The sequence below is a fragment of the Cnephaeus nilssonii genome (genome assembly GCF_951640355.1).
Source record: "Cnephaeus nilssonii genome assembly, chromosome: 15".
NCBI lineage: Eukaryota > Metazoa > Chordata > Mammalia > Chiroptera > Vespertilionidae > Cnephaeus > Cnephaeus nilssonii.
In genome coordinates this window covers 22,329,889-22,347,334 of record NC_137086.1, presented here as the reverse complement: position 1 = coordinate 22,347,334, position 17,446 = coordinate 22,329,889, and the positions used below count along the sequence as shown (strand labels likewise).

General features: G+C 40.0%; 1 protein-coding gene across 2 annotated transcripts in view; it reads left to right on the top strand.

Moving 5' to 3' along the window:
• THADA (THADA armadillo repeat containing) overlaps positions 1 to 17,446 on the top strand; it is a 295,937-nt gene that overhangs the window by 223,513 nt on the left and 54,978 nt on the right. For both annotated transcript variants that reach the window (XM_079792262.1, XM_079792261.1), the window contains exon 31: positions 3,148 to 3,242. In XM_079792262.1, the coding sequence (XP_079648388.1) occupies positions 3,148 to 3,242 (95 nt within the window). The remainder of the gene's footprint in view (positions 1 to 3,147; positions 3,243 to 17,446) is intronic.

The window sequence follows — 17,446 nt, the reverse complement described above, 5'->3', positions numbered from 1 at the left end:
GAGACATAAATTTAAAAATTGATATATTTGACTGCATAAAACTAAACATTCTTGAATTGCAAAATAAAATTATAAGTAAAGTTAAAAGACAAGTGATAAACTGCAAAAACATATTTGTAACATATGTGACAAAGTAGATTTTCTTATATACGAAGAGTTCCTACAAATCAATAAGGGAAAGACCAACAACATAATATACATGGAATTTGATACAGTTCACAGAAAAAAAACTTCAAGTATCTTTTTTGAAAAGCATGTAAAGTGACATTCAGCCTCACTTATCCTATATAATAAAAGACTAATATGCAAATTGTCCCCTTGGGAGTTCAACCGCTCACTATAACGTGCGCTGACCACCAGGGGGAGGTGCAGAATATGGCAGGCGACCAGCAGCGGTGGTGGGGCGCTGATGGAGTGAGAGAAAGAGGAGGCAGGGAGGCCAGGAGGCGGTGAACCTGATGGGCCCTGATCGCCGGCTAGGCCTAGGGACCCTACCCGTGCACAAATTTAGTGCACCAGGCCTCTAGTAATAAAATAATTCTGATTGCGATTTAATACAATGAGATACTTTTCTTTTATCATGTTGGCAAAAGTCAGAGTTTAATAATGCACTGTGTTGGCCAGGTTGTGGGGAAACTAGAATTCTTACACACTGTTGGTGCAAGTGTAAATTGGTACAGTCTCTTTGGAGAGCACCTTGTCAAAATCAATCAAAATTTTAAATGTGCAAATATTTTGATCCCACAATTTAGCTTCTAGGACTTTCTCCTCTTATATGCACAAAACTGGTGTACATGTATATTTATTGCAGCATTGTTTTCAGCAAAGTATCTTACACAATCTGAATTATTTCAATGGGGGATTGGCACATCCATGAAATGGAGCCGTTTACAGCCATTTTTTTTAAATGAGGCAAATCTCTGTTTTTAATAGAATGATATCCAAAATATATTAGTGAAAAAAGTAATGCTCAGAAGTTAGTACAGCAGTTCTTCAAATACCATGGTTTCCTTCAACGTCATCATGTTATAATGTTGACGAGATGTTGTAGGAACTTAACTCTTGTTTATATCAATTAGCCTATGGTCAAATTGGTTTGTTAAATGTCCTTTCACTTGAAGTCACAGAACCTATTGACAGTGTTAGGTTAGGCTTACTATACATAGTAAAACACTATTTATGTAAAAATAAACTAGTGGGTAGCTCTAGATAGATGCTTGTTAAAGAACAGAATGTTCCTGGAAGGATATACTAAGTAGTAATAATGGTTGCCTTAGGGAACAGATTACGGGTAGAGGGTGAGGGCATAGAAAAGGAACTTAATTTTCACACTATGTCCTTTTGTACTGTTTGAATTATTTTTATACCATGCGCATGTGTTACCTATTTTTTAAAACTAATTTTTAAAAAATAACCAGATGCAGGTATGAAATTAGGCCAAACATGAGGTATACATATAAACTATGAATGATGGCAGGGTAGGAGCCAAGGAGCGAGCAGATAGTGTTGGTGAAGCAAGTCAGTGAGACAGAAATGAGGCAGGTCAGCAACAGAGAAACCTTGAAACAAGACCGTTTTGTTTTGCCGAAACCGGTTTGGCTCAGTGGATAGAGCGTTGGTCTGCGGACTGAAAGGTCCCAGGTTCAATTCCAGTCAAGGGCATGTACATTGGTTGCGGGCACATCCCCGGTGGGGGGTGTGCAGAAGGTAGCTGGTCGATGTTTCTCTCTCATCGGTTTCTAGCTCTCTGTCCCTCTCTCTTTCTCTCTGTGGAAAATCAATAAAATATATTTTAAAAAAAAAAGAAAAGACCGTTTTGTTTTAAATCAAAAGTATCTGATTGCCTTTCTTGCTAAAACATATGGCAGCCCTAAGATATAGGCAGTTCAGGTCAGAGTGGGAATGAACTTGGGGGAAATGGTAAACTTATTCACAGGGAATGAGAAGAAAGGTTTAGGGATCAGAAAATGGAAATCCACTAGGCAGAACACTTGTGCGTTCCCCAATCTCATGTTAGAAGCAGAGAAGGGCAGGGAATGAACGCTTAGGGGGCATCTGCCATGGGTACCGAGGTGGGCATTCCAGTTTGCTCTGCCACACCCAATACAGTAACTCACAGAGGTGACTAGGGTTCACATTGTACAGGTCAGGAGTCTGATTCAGGTCACAGAGATAAATGGAAAAGCCAGGACTCAAACCCAGATCTGTCCCTACTGTTTTTACTACTTGTGCCGAATTATTAGTACACTGAGGAGGTTAGGGCCCTTTTCCTGGTCAGGATGAACTGAGGCTCAGAGCCAGGGACCTACAGTGCTGATCTTTTTTTTTAATTGATTGATTGATTTTTACAGAGAAACATTGATTTGTTGTTCCATTTATTTATGCATTCATTGATTGATTCTTGTATGTGGCCTGACTAGGGATCGAACTCACAACCGGGACAATGCTCTAACCAACTGAGCTACCTGGCCAGGGCAGTGCCATTCTCAAAAGAAAGACTCCATTCTTCCTTTTGTATCTAGATCCCTACATCCGAGTCCACTCACTTGTTCCAGCCTGTAGGTCATATTGTACAATGAACTGCTCCATTTATTGAGAGAAGAAAATATTCCATTTATTAGGAATGTCTGCTCCGGTGTTTATTAATGCTTTCATGTGTTTGTTTTTCAGCTGGTTCCTTTAAGTCCGTAGATATGGTTTGTCATATGTGAGTGCAATTTTCCTTCTCCAAAATGCTACACCAGTGATCTTCATAACCAATGGTTTTCCCCCTAGATTTGTTCATTAAGAAGAAAATAATAGAATATGGTCCTCCCCACCACCACTTCTTGTTTTCAGATAACTGAGAGACAATATTGGTTTTTGTTTGTTTTCAGTTTATTTTACTTGTAGCCAGAGCGTAAAGTGTTATCTGTTTTATACACGCCTAGGCCTGACCTTCACCACATGCTTTAGGATTTCTTTTTCCCACTTGACTTACTGATGTGTTCTCACCATTGGTGATTATCTGTTCTTTTCTAACATTTGCTGTAACTCCCTAAGCCTCATGACATGCCTGGTAGAAAAATACCCATTTTTCTCTTTTCTGTGACCTAGGCCTCAGGGAGAGAAAATATCAATTTATTTTTCTATTCTTTACCTTTCTAGGCAAAATCCATGTTTGGTGACCAGAGCTGTGTATATTGATATCCTCTTCCTGTTGACTCGCTGCCTTGACAAACCCACAAAAGGCAACCAGCCAGGTATGATTCATAGTTCTATCATATTTTGGAATGGTTACAGGTCTTTGAAATGTAGGTGGGGTTTTGAGTGACTCTACCACACACTCCCTCACCTTCTACTTTTGTTAAGACTAAACCACACATCAAAATTAAACATAGTGTCATGTGGTTCTCTCATAGAAGCTTCTCCAGGAAACATGTCCTTGTTTAGTTGGAAGTTTGCCGTTTCCTTTCTATGTGGTCTTTCAGGGAAGAGTGTGGAATCTACTCAGATACCCTCTGTGTTTCTAAGACCTTGGCTTTTTCTTATTTCATGCATTTCCTTTGAAAGGTCATAATTTTCAATAAGAGTTCTTTCTGTTCCATTTGTGGAGATAACTGAGCTGGACTCATTAACGTTGGAGCCTGGATATTTGAGACTGTCTCAAATCCACCCCTCGCTACCTCAAGCTCTGACTTTATACGCGTTCCTGGGTCATATATGTTTCCTGGTATGGGTCCCAGATCCACATACAATTGTTCTATTTTAATCATGATTCACAAAGTGGTTTTCTTAAAAGGGAGAAGGGCAACTCCAAATAAAAATTTTTTTGATGTGTTTATATAAGAGGCCGCAGGAAGTGCTGTACATGAGTTCCAGGCCACAGACTGAAACTGATTTTCGTCAACACAAACTGGAATGCAGGGTAACGAGCCTGCAACTGGTTAAAATCAGCCTCTTCTAATTGATTAGGCCTGTCTGAAGGAGGCTACAATTACAGAGTTAGACTCTGAGTACAAGCAGGCCAGGCCTTTCCTCTGTTAAATTTAGTCTGTCAATGATTTGTTGTCTTCAGTAAATATATTCAGGCTGTCAGAGTCCAGCTCTGTCCAGATGGAACCCTGCTCCCAAATTCAAACCAAGTTAAAATACTTTGAGGGGGAGGTGCGAAACCACCTCACCCGGATCAATGCATATTAGCCCACAGAGCCCCCCGGCCATGCAGAGGTAATAAGAACATGCCTGGACTTTCATCAGCTCCACATCCCTGCACAGGAGTAGCTGTTGTGTCCATTTGGTAGAATAGGATCATATAGTTTTATGGCTGTAAAACAGTCCTCCTTTATGCCTCTCGTCCCAGCGTAATTATTAATAGTGCCCCCTTTTACTCTTGAAAGTGTCCAGGTTTGCGCAATAAATTATAGGTCACCCTAGCTATAAGACACCTCAGGGTTGTGTCCGCTTTATTTTACTCTTGAGCTAACTGGGGTCCAGAGATTATAAACCAGATGTTACCAGATGTAAGTTGTTTTGGGTTTCCAACATTTTTGTATTTCAATTCCAGATTCCATGTAGCTTTATAATACTTCTCTGCTTAGTGTCTAAAGGGCCTTGGCCATGAAAGAGTTGCTTACCATTCACAAGTCCAATCAGTGGCATCCTATCAGAGTTGTGTGATTGACTGTAATTATTAGTTTATTTGAACTAAGTTTTTCTTGACTTAGTACCATTATTTCTTGTCTAGAAGGGTTAACCCTTGAATGTTGTAAAATACCCTCTCTCTTCTCCAAGTGCCTGTCCTTTAGCTCTTCCATAAAGATTACTTTGGCCATTTTGAATCATCCTTTCCTCCAAACTCTTATCCTAGTATGACAACCATAGCTCTAAATATTTTATCCCGCACTGTCCAGTATGGCAGACACTGGCCACATGTGGCTCTTGAGCATTTGGGATGTGACTGATCCAAATTGAGATGTTCTGTAAGAATAAAATTAAACACAAAAGCTCAAAGACCTAGTATGGAAAAAAAAAGTGTTAAATTTCTCATTGATTTTTCATTGATTATGAGTCAGAATGATATTTTTTATATATTGGATTAAATCAAATGTATTATTAAAATTAATTTCTCTTGTTTCTTTTTGCTTTTAAAAATGTGGCTACTAGAAAATCAAAATTACATATATGCCTCATATTATATTCCTGTTAGACAAGTACTGCTTTTGTCTAGTCCTTTGGGAATTACCCTCATAAACCACAGGATGTATGTGTATGTATCTTTGTCTACCTCTATGAAGGCATGTATTCATATAATACATCTACAAAACAATAGAACAAATTGTCCTCCTTTGAGGATGAACTAGATTTTTAGAACTAACCAAATGTCAAATACAATGGTGATTAAGAGGGATAGCACTGTTTAGGTAAAAATAAACTTGTGAGCTTAAAATAATGAAAACTATTCTTGTGTGTTTCATAAATTGTTTTCAAAGGCCATTTGAACAATAGTTAAGTATATTACCAACCAAGGTGATCACTTATTTAGATGTGTAGATTTCAACATGATTTCAGAATAATGTCATAGCATTATAGTTTACCTTGTAAGCCAAAGAATGTGCTTTGCAGCCCTGGCCGGTGTTGGTCAGTGGTTAAAGCATTGGCCCTCGCACCCAAGTGTCGCAGGTTTGATTCCCGGTCAAGGGCACATACCTGGATTGCAGGCTTGATACCACTGGGGTGAGTGTGGGAGGCAACCAATTCATGTGTCTCTCTGACATCAATGTTTCTCTCTCTCCCTCTCTCTCTTTCCCACACCCTCCATCCCTTCCACTCTCTCTAAAAATCAATGGAAAAGATATCCTCCAGTGAGGAATTTTGCAAAAATGAATGTGCTTTGCATCATCAGAATAAGTGCTCAGTTAATATTAGCTACCGTTAATATTATTTTCATCATTATCATGACCTGGAAACCATGCATCTAATCTAATCCCCTGCAGCCTAGCAGAATTATGCTCTACCCCTCACATTCACTGTTTTCCTCCTATTCTTTTTTTAAATACTTTTTTTATTGATTTTTAGAGAGTGAGAGAGGGATAGAGAGATAGAAACATTGATGAGAGAGAAACATCAGTTGGCTGCCTCCTGCATGCGCCCTACTGGGAATGAGCCCGAAACCCAAGCATTTATGCTGACTGGAATCGAACGGGCGCCCTCTTGGTTCATGGGACAATGCTCAACCACTGAGCCACATTGGCTGGGCTTTCCTTCTATTCTTAAACATTTTCAGGAAAGAAGAAATGCCTGCTTTCTCAGGAAGACACTGAGGCACAGCATCCCTGGCATAGAATGTCAGGAATCCAGTTGATTCCGTCTGCTCCTGCCCCTTTGATCTAGAAAAGGATCATTTTTTGTTGTTGTTCATTTATTTTCTTTCAGACATGACAACTAGCATCAGACACGTTGAGTACCTACATCTGGAGATACACATGAATATGTCTTGGGCTTATAAGTAGTTGCAATAAGGGGTTACAGAAAGGAAATGTGTACTGAATACAGTTGAGGCACTAAAGAATGAATGGTCATTTCTACTAGGGAGGAGAGTAAGGGCTTCATAGAAGAGGTGACATTTCTCTCTATGCCTGCATCCTCATAGGATTCTTAGCAACCTTAGGAAGCTCAGTTCCTCTTGTCACTAAAAAAGAATGTAACAGAAAATTCCTTCTCGGAATGTCAAAGAGATATGTGCAGGCATTATGGTCATCGGTATTGGGAGTTTGGGAGGTGGGTGGTGAAGAGTGGAGGACCAGACTAAAGTTAAAGGCAACATATTGCTAAAAGTAGTTGTTTTATAATGGTGTGTTTATAGGGAGGTTCACTCCTCTGATTTCTCATTGTACGAATTTTACACAATATAATTCTGTTCGTGTGTGTACATGTATTTCAACAGTAAATGTATCTAAATATGAAGGAGATTAATTATTCCCAAAGAAATAAAGTAATATCACTTTCAGGAAAACTTTTTTGGATGGAGGAAACCCAGATCCTCTCAAATATTATTTTTTAAGTGACCTTGGAAGGCTATTCCTACCTCTAACGTATCTTAGAACCACATTGAAGGGCCGGGGGCATAAACAATGAGAAAAACAGTGAAGGGGAAAGGCAGAGAAGATGATTAGAAAAGCTTAAGATAATGATGTGTTTTGGGTAATTCAAACTTTTATCTTAGAACTTCCCAATCATTTGAGGTTTTCTCAGCCATTAACTAGGTTTTAAAAATTCCAAATCGGGGGGTTTTGTTTTGAGTTGTAAAGTGATTTAAACCCACGAGGACTCTCTGTCCCCTGTATTCTTGTTCCTCTTCTGAATCCAGCTGTCATCATTAGAATATATCAGTTTCCTGCTGGAAAGAAAATTATAGTCTCCGGTTGGAGCTGGGGGGATGAGGAAGAAAAAGCCTTGCTGCCAAGGACTGGGAGGCTGTTACAGGCCTGGGCAGGGCCGCGGAATAGAGAGCTTTCATTCTCAGTTTAACCCCATCTCAAATTATTTGCTCTCAGGTTGGAAATTTTCCAGTGAAATATCTGTTTACTGAAATTCTATCTGAATCTTGACTAAATATTTATCCTTTTATTCTGAGAGATGGACTTTCTATTTCTCTTTTATGTCCACACCCCTTAAATTTGTGTTTTTCACATCAATTGAATTGAACATTTTTTTACCAAGTGTTTAAACAAGCCTCTTACCTATTTGCACTTTCTGACTTTCAGTTGAAGTTCTTCTTGGTGGGTTTGTGAGGGGGGTTTCTTTCCTAGTCTCTATTTTACCAATTTTATGCAACCTGGTTCTTCCTTTTATAACTATATATGGAGAGAATTAGTTAATCCCAAAGAGGTAAAGAATTGACATAATTTCATAGAAATGTTTTATGTGGAGAAGGATTTGTCCACCCTGTTCCACATCACATCTGAAATGTATATTGAATGCCCATCATATTCTCATTTTCAGGAAACATTTCCAATATCATCTTTCTCATAGTCCCTGGCTGGGTAGCTCAGTTGATTAGAATGTTGTCCTGATACACCAAGGTTGTGGGTTCCATCCCTAGTCAGGGCACATACAAAAAGCAACCAATGAATGCATGAATAAGCGGAACAACAAATCGATGTTTCTCTCTCTCCCTTCCTCTCTCTTTTTAAAGATCAATAAATTAAAAAAATTAAAAATAGATGTCATCTTTCTTGTAGAGATCATAATATGACCAGTATTTATTGAGCACTTAACTCTATGCCAAGCACTATGTAAGCATTTTGCATGCATTCATGAAGGAGGTACTAGTGGTCCTTCATTTTATTTTATTTTTAATTTTTTTAATCCTCACCTAAGGATAGGTTTATTGACTTTAGAGTCAAACCAACCATCAGTTGGTTGCCTCCTGTACTCCCCCCAATCAGGGAACGAACCCGCAACCTTTTGGTGTATGGGATGATGCTGTAACCAACTGAGCCACCCAGCCAGGCATGGTCCTTCATTTCAGACATGAGGAAACTGAGGCACAGAGAAAACTGCCTAATGTTACATGTGTGGTAAGATAGCAGAGCTTGATCCCAGTTGGTGTGGCTCAGTGGTTGAGCATCGACCTATGAACCAGGAGGTCATGGTTGGATTCCCAGTCAGGGCACATGGCCCGGTTGCGGGTTTGATCTCCAGTAGGGGGTATGCAGGAAGCAGCTGATCAGTGATTCTCTCTCATCACTGATGTTTCTCTCTCTCTCCCCCCTTCCTCTCTGAAATCAATAAAAATAAAAACAAGTAACAAATTAAAAAAGACAGCAGAGCCTGAGCTCTCCAGCCACCTACACTGTGGCCTCACAACTCCATCAGGGCCAGTCAGAAAACCACTCACTATCTCAGGAGGGGTGCCCTAGAGTCCTCTTTGTTGACATAACTTCTCAGGCTTCTGCCCCTCCTGCAGGACCCCCAGGCCTCAGAGAGGGATCCCCTTTACAAGAGCTTCTCGAACAGCGGTTGCCAACCTTTTGGACCTCACGGACCACCAGTGGTCCGCAGACCACCAGTTGGCGACCACTGTTCTAGAACACATGCTTTTACGGTGACCTTCTTGCCTGAGTTTCTGTCTCCCATCCTGAGGGTCTCTGGAATAATGTGAGGTGTTCCCAGGATTGGAGCAGTTACTAGAAAGAGAAAACTTGACCATTCCTGGGCAGGCACCTGCTCTGTTTCCTTTTGAAAGTGGACCTACAGCCACTGCACAAAACACTTCCCAACACCAGGCTGCTGGTGACTGCATTTTGTGGTTTCTTTGTTAGTTGGGATTTATAGTTCAGATCTCATCATTTTGCCAAATGCAATAAACATTTTGTTTTAATTGGAGTGTGACTTTTTATTGTTAATATTTTTCTTCTAAATGCCTTAAAAGTTACCAGCTTGTGCGCGTGAAGTCAGAATTCCTAAATAGTCTACATGCCTGGTCAGTGTGCTTTTAGATCATTGTAAGATTAGATAGAAGACAGACTCTCATTTATTACTGCTCGTATGTATACAATGGAGGTTAGGTCATGTAAGCCCTCCCAAAGGCCAGTTTAGATGTTGATGATGGTTAAGTGGTAAAATCTGTGAGAAGTATTCAACAATGCCTTGTATTTGTACTGCCTAGAACATGAATAATATATGTGTGACATGAATAAATATAAGGTCAATGATTTTTATACATATTAACTTCCTTTACCTAAGTTCCTGGGAAATATAGCCAAACAATTACAGAGAATGAAAACATTGGCAACTTACAAACACCTGCTTTGATTATTTGGTCTAATTTGGTTAAATTTAACCAATCCCATCTGAACAAATTGAAAACAATTCGTATCTGTTCCCTCGGTCATGCACTTTTATCAGTGTTAGATGCAGATGTGTTTAATATGACACAGTTGGTGCTTTTCTCTCAGCTCTGGGTGGGAGATAAAAGGGAATTGAGAACACATTTTTAGAGTCTTCTGGGGACTTTGTATTTCTGGGCCTGCAGCTATGAAATTTCAAGGAAAAAAAACGGGCTTTGTTGTCAATAAATTAGTCTTTTTCTCCAAAACACTGGGACTATCATCTGAGCTGTTGCTTTTGCCAAAAGTGTCTTTCCCAGGGAGAGTGAGCTCCTAAAATAAGCGGATGGTTCCTAGCTGCCTCTCCGATGTCAGAATAATACAGGGTGTGTTGATAGATTGTTAGGTTCATGTGGTGTTTATCCCTCATTCATTCCAAGCCTGGTGCTGAGTACATAGACCCACAATCCTTAGAATTTTAGAGTTCAGAGACCACTTAATCAATAGGTAGAGTGGAAACTGTAGCAATGAAGTGACTTGCCCAAGGTCACACAGCTGGTTAGTGAAATAAGTTTTTCTGGCTCCTGGTCTACTTCCCATTTCTATGACCAAAATTAAGGGCTTCATAATAGTGTGAGTTGGGCTGAATGTCTGGAACTGTAACAGAACAATGTCACAAAACCCCCTTACCCACATCTCCACCCCAGGAGTAAAATACTGTTCAGATGAGCAACTGGGGTCTCAGATCTGTAATTTCAGGTTTGCTGTGTGTTCCTGTCTTGCCGCATTCCAGCCCCCCTCATCACAGATCATCTGAAACTAGTTGCCCGTGTCAATTAAATTAGTTAAGCAAGTTATTTTTGAAAGCTTATTCTAGACATTTCATATAAATGGAATCATACATCATGTGGTCTTTTGTGTCTGGATTCTTTCTCTTATCATAATGTTTTCAGGGTTCATCCATGTTGTAGAATGAATCAACAGTTCTTTTTTATGGCTAAATAATATTCCATTGTATAGATAGCCCACATTTTGTTTATCCATTCATTAGTTCATAGACATTGGGGTTATTTCCACTTTTTGCTGTTATGAATAATGCTGCTATGAAGATTCATACTTAAGTTTTTGGGGGGACATATATTTTCAATTCTCTTGGGTATTTACCTAGGAGTAGAATTGCTGGGCCATATGCCATCTCTAAGTTTAACTTTTTGAGGACTTGCCAAACTGTTTCCAAACAGACATCACCATTTTACATTCCCATCAGCAACGTATGAGGTTTCCAATTTCTCCACATCATCAACTTCACTTATTATTGTTCATCTTTTTTATTATAGTCATCCTAGTGGGTGTGAAGTGGTATTTCACTGTGCTTTTGATTTGCATTTCCCTAATGGCTATAATGTTGAGTATCTTTTCTGATGCTACTTGGCCATTTGTGTATCTTCTTTAGAGAAATGACTTGAGATCCTTTGCCCATTTTTAAATTGGGTTATTTGTCTTTTTATTCCTGAGTTGTAAGAGTTCCTTATATATTCTGGATATTAATACCTTATCAGATATACAATTTGCCAGTATTTTCTCCAATTCTGTAGGTTGTCTTTTTACTTTCTTGATAATGTCCTTTGATGTAAAAAAGTTTTTAATTTTGATGTAGTCCAGTTTATTTTTTCTGTTGTTGCCCGTGCTTTTGATATTATATCTAAGAAACCATTGCCTAATTCAAGATCACAAATTTGTACCCATGTTTTCTTCCTAAGAGTTTTATAATTATATCTCTTAATATTTAGGTTTTGGTTCATTTTGAGTTAACTTTTGTAAATTGACCATATAAATACATGGATTTAATTCTAAACTCTCAAATCTATTTCATTGATCTATACACTGAGTAGCCAGATTATTATGACCACCTGACGTTTGTAGGCAAATTAGCCATACACTGCATTGAATGGGATATGGAAGCCGAAGGCCTGTTCGAACACCTTTGCTGTCTGCAGTTACCAAGATAAAACGTCTCCAATTCGCACAGGAACACAAGGATTGGACAGTCGAGCATTGGAAAAAAGTCATGTGATCCGATGAATCACGTTTCCAGTTGCATCATGCAGATGGCAGAGTGAGAATTTTGCGGAAACAGCATGAAAGCATGTACCCCACATGCATGAGTACAACCCTTCAAGCTGGTGGGGGCAGTGTTATGGTTTGGGGCATGTTTTCCTGGCATGATTTGGGCCCTTTAATTCATGTGGAACAATGTCTGAATAGCACAACATATCTAAGTATCATTGCTGATCAAGTTCATCCTATCATGTTGATGGCATATCCCAATAGAGATGGCTTCTTCCAACAAGACAATGCGCCATGCCACGGTGCTTGTATTGTGCAGGAGTGGTTTCAAGAACATGAGGGAGACTTTACCTTACTTAGGTGGCCCCCACAATCACCAGATCTCAATCCAATTGAGCATTTGTGGGATGAAATTAAAAGAGCCATCAGGCAGGTGGTTCCACAACCATCAAATCTCACAGAACTGGACAGTGCTATTCATCAGGCATGGTGTCAGATTCCTCGCATCACCTTTCAACAACTTGTGGAATCAATGCCAAGAAGAATCGCCGCAGTATTGAAGGCAAAAGGTGGCCCAACGAAGTACTGATGAGGTGGTCTTATTAATCTGGCCACTCAGTGTATATCTTTCTTTATGCAAGGACCACACTGTCTTAATTATTATTGCTTTGTAGTAACTTAAAATCAGGATGTGTGAGTCCTACAACTTTTTTCTTCTTTTTCAAGATTGTTATAACTGGGTCCTTTACACTTTCATACAGATTTTAGGGTCTGCTTGTCGATTTCTGCAAAAAAAGAAATACTAGCCCGGCCAGCGTGACTCAGTGGTTGAGTGTTGACGTATGAACTAGGAGTCACGGTTCAATTCCCAGTCAGGACACATGCCCAGGTTGCAGGCTCGATCCCCAGTGTGGGGTGTGCAAGAGGCATGTGATTAATAATTCTCTTTCATCATTGATGTTTCTATCTCTCCCTCTCCTTTCCTCTCTGAAATCAATAAAAATATGTATTAAAAAGAATCACCAGCTAGGATTTTGATAGGTATTGTGTTAAATCTGTGACTTAATTTGAGGAGTACTATCATATAATATTATGTCTTCAGATATTCTGATCAGAATTCTTCTAAGTCTTGTTTTTAAGCTTTGTTAAGATGGATCCAATCTAAAAAGGAGCCTTTAGTTAGTGCAAATTTAGCTCCATTAACAAAGCGATACTCTCTCCGATCTCTCCCTGATGCCCCATAGATTACAAGCTTTCTCTACTGTGGGGAGTAGTCTGGGCAATTGAAAGGCTTGCCTTGTTTGTTTCCTTCTGTCGGGGATCACTGTCTTGCACTGCCCATGTCTAATGTTTAAAAACAATTTCGTACATTTTGTCCAGTTTTCTAGTTGTTTATGGCAGAAGGGTAATTCCTAAAGGAATTAAACCCTCACGAGCTGAAGCAAAAATTATGTTCATCACTTTGTTTTGAAACCTCTTGGTTCCTCAACTGTAAAAAGGGGATAATACCGTCAGACAATTGGGGTGAAGGTCACATGAAAAACATTGTGAAAACTCCTTGAAAAGCCATTAAGAAAGGAAAAATCCAACATTGAAAAAAACAAAACAAAAACCAGCTAGTAGGAGATAAAATTGATAGCGAGAGCAAAGAAATGAATGTTCATCACATCCAGAATCGGAGACAGAGCATTGCTGGTCCCGTGGTCAGGTACACTTACTCTCAGGTTCACCGTCTTCCACTGCTCATCTGGCAGAATTGACTTCCTAGTAACTCCTGCCTCCATGTTGAGGCCAGACTTCACATTAAATGGCATTCCCAGTCCAACCAGATTGTTGGATTTGCCAGTTATCAGCTGCACCTTGCAGCATCCTTCCTACAGGTGTTGGTCTGCAGTCCAGTGGTGCCAGTAACCTCTTCAGTCCTAGAGTCTGTTTCTCCCAAACTGTAAACCATAGCACTGGCAGGGGACTGAGATAGGTAGTCCTAGCCTCTCTCTTATTACAGGTGCGATAACAGAGGTAAACCCCAGTTTTTAAAGGAATCTTCCTAGCCATCTCACTTCTCTCAAGTTGGGTTCAGACTGTCTCATTGCCTGTGGGTGGAACAGAAGCCCCTGGTCCTTTGTTGGGGAAAAGTAAACTAAACAGGAATGTCTAAGGTACAATAGGGAAATCTCTGATTTCCCGATCTTGTCCTTAGGAGCAGTTCACTGACAAAGAACCAGAAGATGTGTATGCTTAGAAGTAATTTTATGGTCATGTCTTTCGGTTGTCATGTGTTTATCTACAAGTATTTCCCGACTTCCTCCCTGTGCTGGGCAGAGGCAGGATGGGATGGTGGGTGGAAGCAAGAAGTAAAAGCTGTTGGAACCACACAGTGCCTGGTGAGCTCTCTAAAGGGACTGTGTTTTTATTTTATGGGTTGACAAGATAGTCTTCTTCCTTGCTCAGCAGCAAATAAGGAATTTTGTGCTTAAAAATACATGCCTTTGAGAGTATGCATGGGGGCAAGGAAAGAAGGGGATGTTTTTAGAGGGGTGTGTGTTTGGGTTTACAACTGTGTAAGCAGGGCATGAAGGGGTTCAGAGACCTAGAAACAAAAGTAGGCAAGAAATAAACAACCACTACCAGTTCAGGGTGCTTCTCAAGACAGAGTTGGAATCCAGTTCCTTCCAGCAGGTCATTCTACATGTTTGTAACTGGAAGGGCGCCTGGGGTCAGGATTACAGTTTATTGGGAGGGGCAGAGGATTAAGTAGAAGAATGGAATTTCCCTTCGATAAGGAGAAGCCAAAATTTATTAAATCAGTTGTTTTTTGTTGTTGTAGTTCCTATGGTTTCCTTTTCTCCCCAGATATAATTTTTTTACTGAGAAATTGCATAACAGAACATTAACATTCACAGTGTACAAATTATCATCTGCGATTATTTTTAGAACCAGTTTATCAACCGTTTCAGATAAGAACTTTGGTTGGATATGATTACAGAGCTCTCTGACCAGAGCTACAATTCTTTGAAATAGAGCAAGCTGGCCATCTCCCTGTGCATTAAAAAGTGAAATTGGCTTATATTTTCTCACCCCCTACTTTTAAAAGAAGAGTAGAGATTCTGGGAGTGAGAGGCAGAGGGGGATAAGAGAAACTTCAGAACAATTACAGCTGCAAAGTTTTCTTGGCCTAGTGGTATCAGAGAATTCAGAGCCTTTATAATATATGAAAGAGAAGTCCATCCATTCATTCATTCATTCATTCATTCATTCAGTTGAGGTGAAGGGAACAGCATGTGCAACCTCAGGCAGAATAAACACCTTTCTTCTGTACCTCGGCAGCAAGTGACCACCTCAGTGATGCAATCAATATTGCTGTTCACACAGTATCCCCAGTAAGTGGCTTATTCCATAGCAGTAGACCACTTTTTCCTGTTTGGTTGGACTTTCCAATCCCGAGGGGGATTCTTCCTCCTTCATGGATACTGATTGCTACTTGTAAATAGAACAAGTTTGTTGTGTTCACTGGGCTTTTGCTTCCCTCATAGCCATCTCTGCTGGGGCCAAGACCGTGCTGCCACCTTGGGCCTGTACACTTAGTCCCTCTTGCCCCTTTTATTTTGGCCAGTTCAGCACAAAAACCATAGGCTCTCCTCATTGGTGACATAGCAGGGAAGGTCAGGGACCGTATAATGTTCAGGAGCTCTTTTGTCGAGCACTAGATGAAGGGTTGTCTTTTGATTAGGGGCCATGATCTACACAAACAGGTACCATAAACACTAGAATTACACACGTTCAGCATGGCAAGATGTTTACACTGAGAAGCATGATGATCTCAGATGCTCTGAGGTAATGGTTCTTAAAGTGTGGTCCCTTCATCAGCAACATCAGCATCACCTGGGATTTTGTTAGACGTGTGATTGTTTTGGGACCTGCTCCTGAATCAGGAAATCTGGAGGTGAGTGAGCACCCTAAAGTTTGAGAACCACTGGTCTCAGGTGACAGCACAAACACGCTTCGGGAATATGCTCAGTGATTAGAAGGCCAGGTGAAACTGCCTTCTCTCTTTTAATTGTTATTTTCCAATCTCTCTCTTTGCTGAGTACTTATGTAGAGTTAAATTAACCTAAATTAAATGCTCTTCTGGTGAAACTCAGCTGTATCCATAATTATGTGGTAATGATATCATCCACATTTTTTCCAGAATACCCTTGTCAAAGCTGTTTAAATTAACATGTATTTTTTAAGATTATGATGATGTTTTGAAAAGAAATTCTAACAAACCTACATGAATAGTTTAGAAAATCAAAGATGAATGACCCTCAGGCCTGCCCTCTGGGGAGGAGTCAGACTTCCCTAAATAATACAGCAGGATTTGTGAAATAGGACACTGTCCCTGCTCAAGGCATATGCAGCTTTGAAATCCCCTTTCAGCCAGGTCGATGTTAGCGCCCTATCCTGGTTGGTTAGGACGTGGCAGCTTTGAAATCCAGTTCACTTAGCGTCACTGTTCAGGTTGTAGATGTAACACGGAACTCTGCAACTCACCAACTCACCAAAGAACTCAAATAACGCCTCTGAGGTGACCAGAGGGAAGTGACTGGGCCACTGTGCTTCTTCACACAGACATTGTCCTGAGCCACTCGGCAAAGTCGGTTTCTTCCTAGGAGCTCTCTGTTGTGGATGGTCATGCTATGCAAACAGATCGCTCCCAGGAAGCTTTTCTCAGCTTCTCCAAAGCTGGTCCCTGGTGACATTTTCACAATAAAACTTGAACAAAATGACACGATAGCAAATTTTTCTTAAAGCCAAATTTCTTTAAAGAATTGTTCTTTATGATGACACTGTGGATTTATTATTTTTTGGTGTGAAGGATAGCCCTTCTTTCATGAAATGAATATAGATGGGAGGTTTTTAACATCCATACTTTACCAAATAAAACGTTGGCAACTTATTCCAATCTGCCATGTTATTTTGACATTTTATTGGTCCTTGAATTCCAAACTTGGGAATTATTTCTCCACTGAAATAATTAGGACATAGCAGAGCGGGAGGGTAGTGTCCTTCCAAGTGAAATCAGCCAGTAAGCCAATCATTTGAAGGCTAGAAATAGCCTTGCTCTAAAGAAGATGTTAATTTAAGAAATGAAATCAAATTGGATGTTCCAAGTCAGTCACACATACTTGGTGACTAAAATGACTGCACTGATGGGGAAATCTAAAGACTCTCCAAATAAGGAGGGCTGGGGAAAACTCCAATTAATAAGAATCTGCAAAAATCATCTAGTTTATGAAAAATAAGATGGCATCATCAAAGGAGGGACTTGATTCTTTCATTGGAACACTTGGCTTTCCAAGAAAGATAGAAAGAAACCCAAACCAATCAAAATTGAAATTGTAAGTAGAAAAATCCTTTTCTAGAGGAGAAGGTTGCTAAACCTCAGACTGAGGAACCCCATCAAAGAGGGTTTTTTGTGCCCTGCAGACAACAGGCACTCATAAAAACAGAAATAAGTAGTTGGTCTAGACTCTACACTTTGAAGCATTTGGTAGGGCAGGACACAAAACAGCACTTCTCCGGGG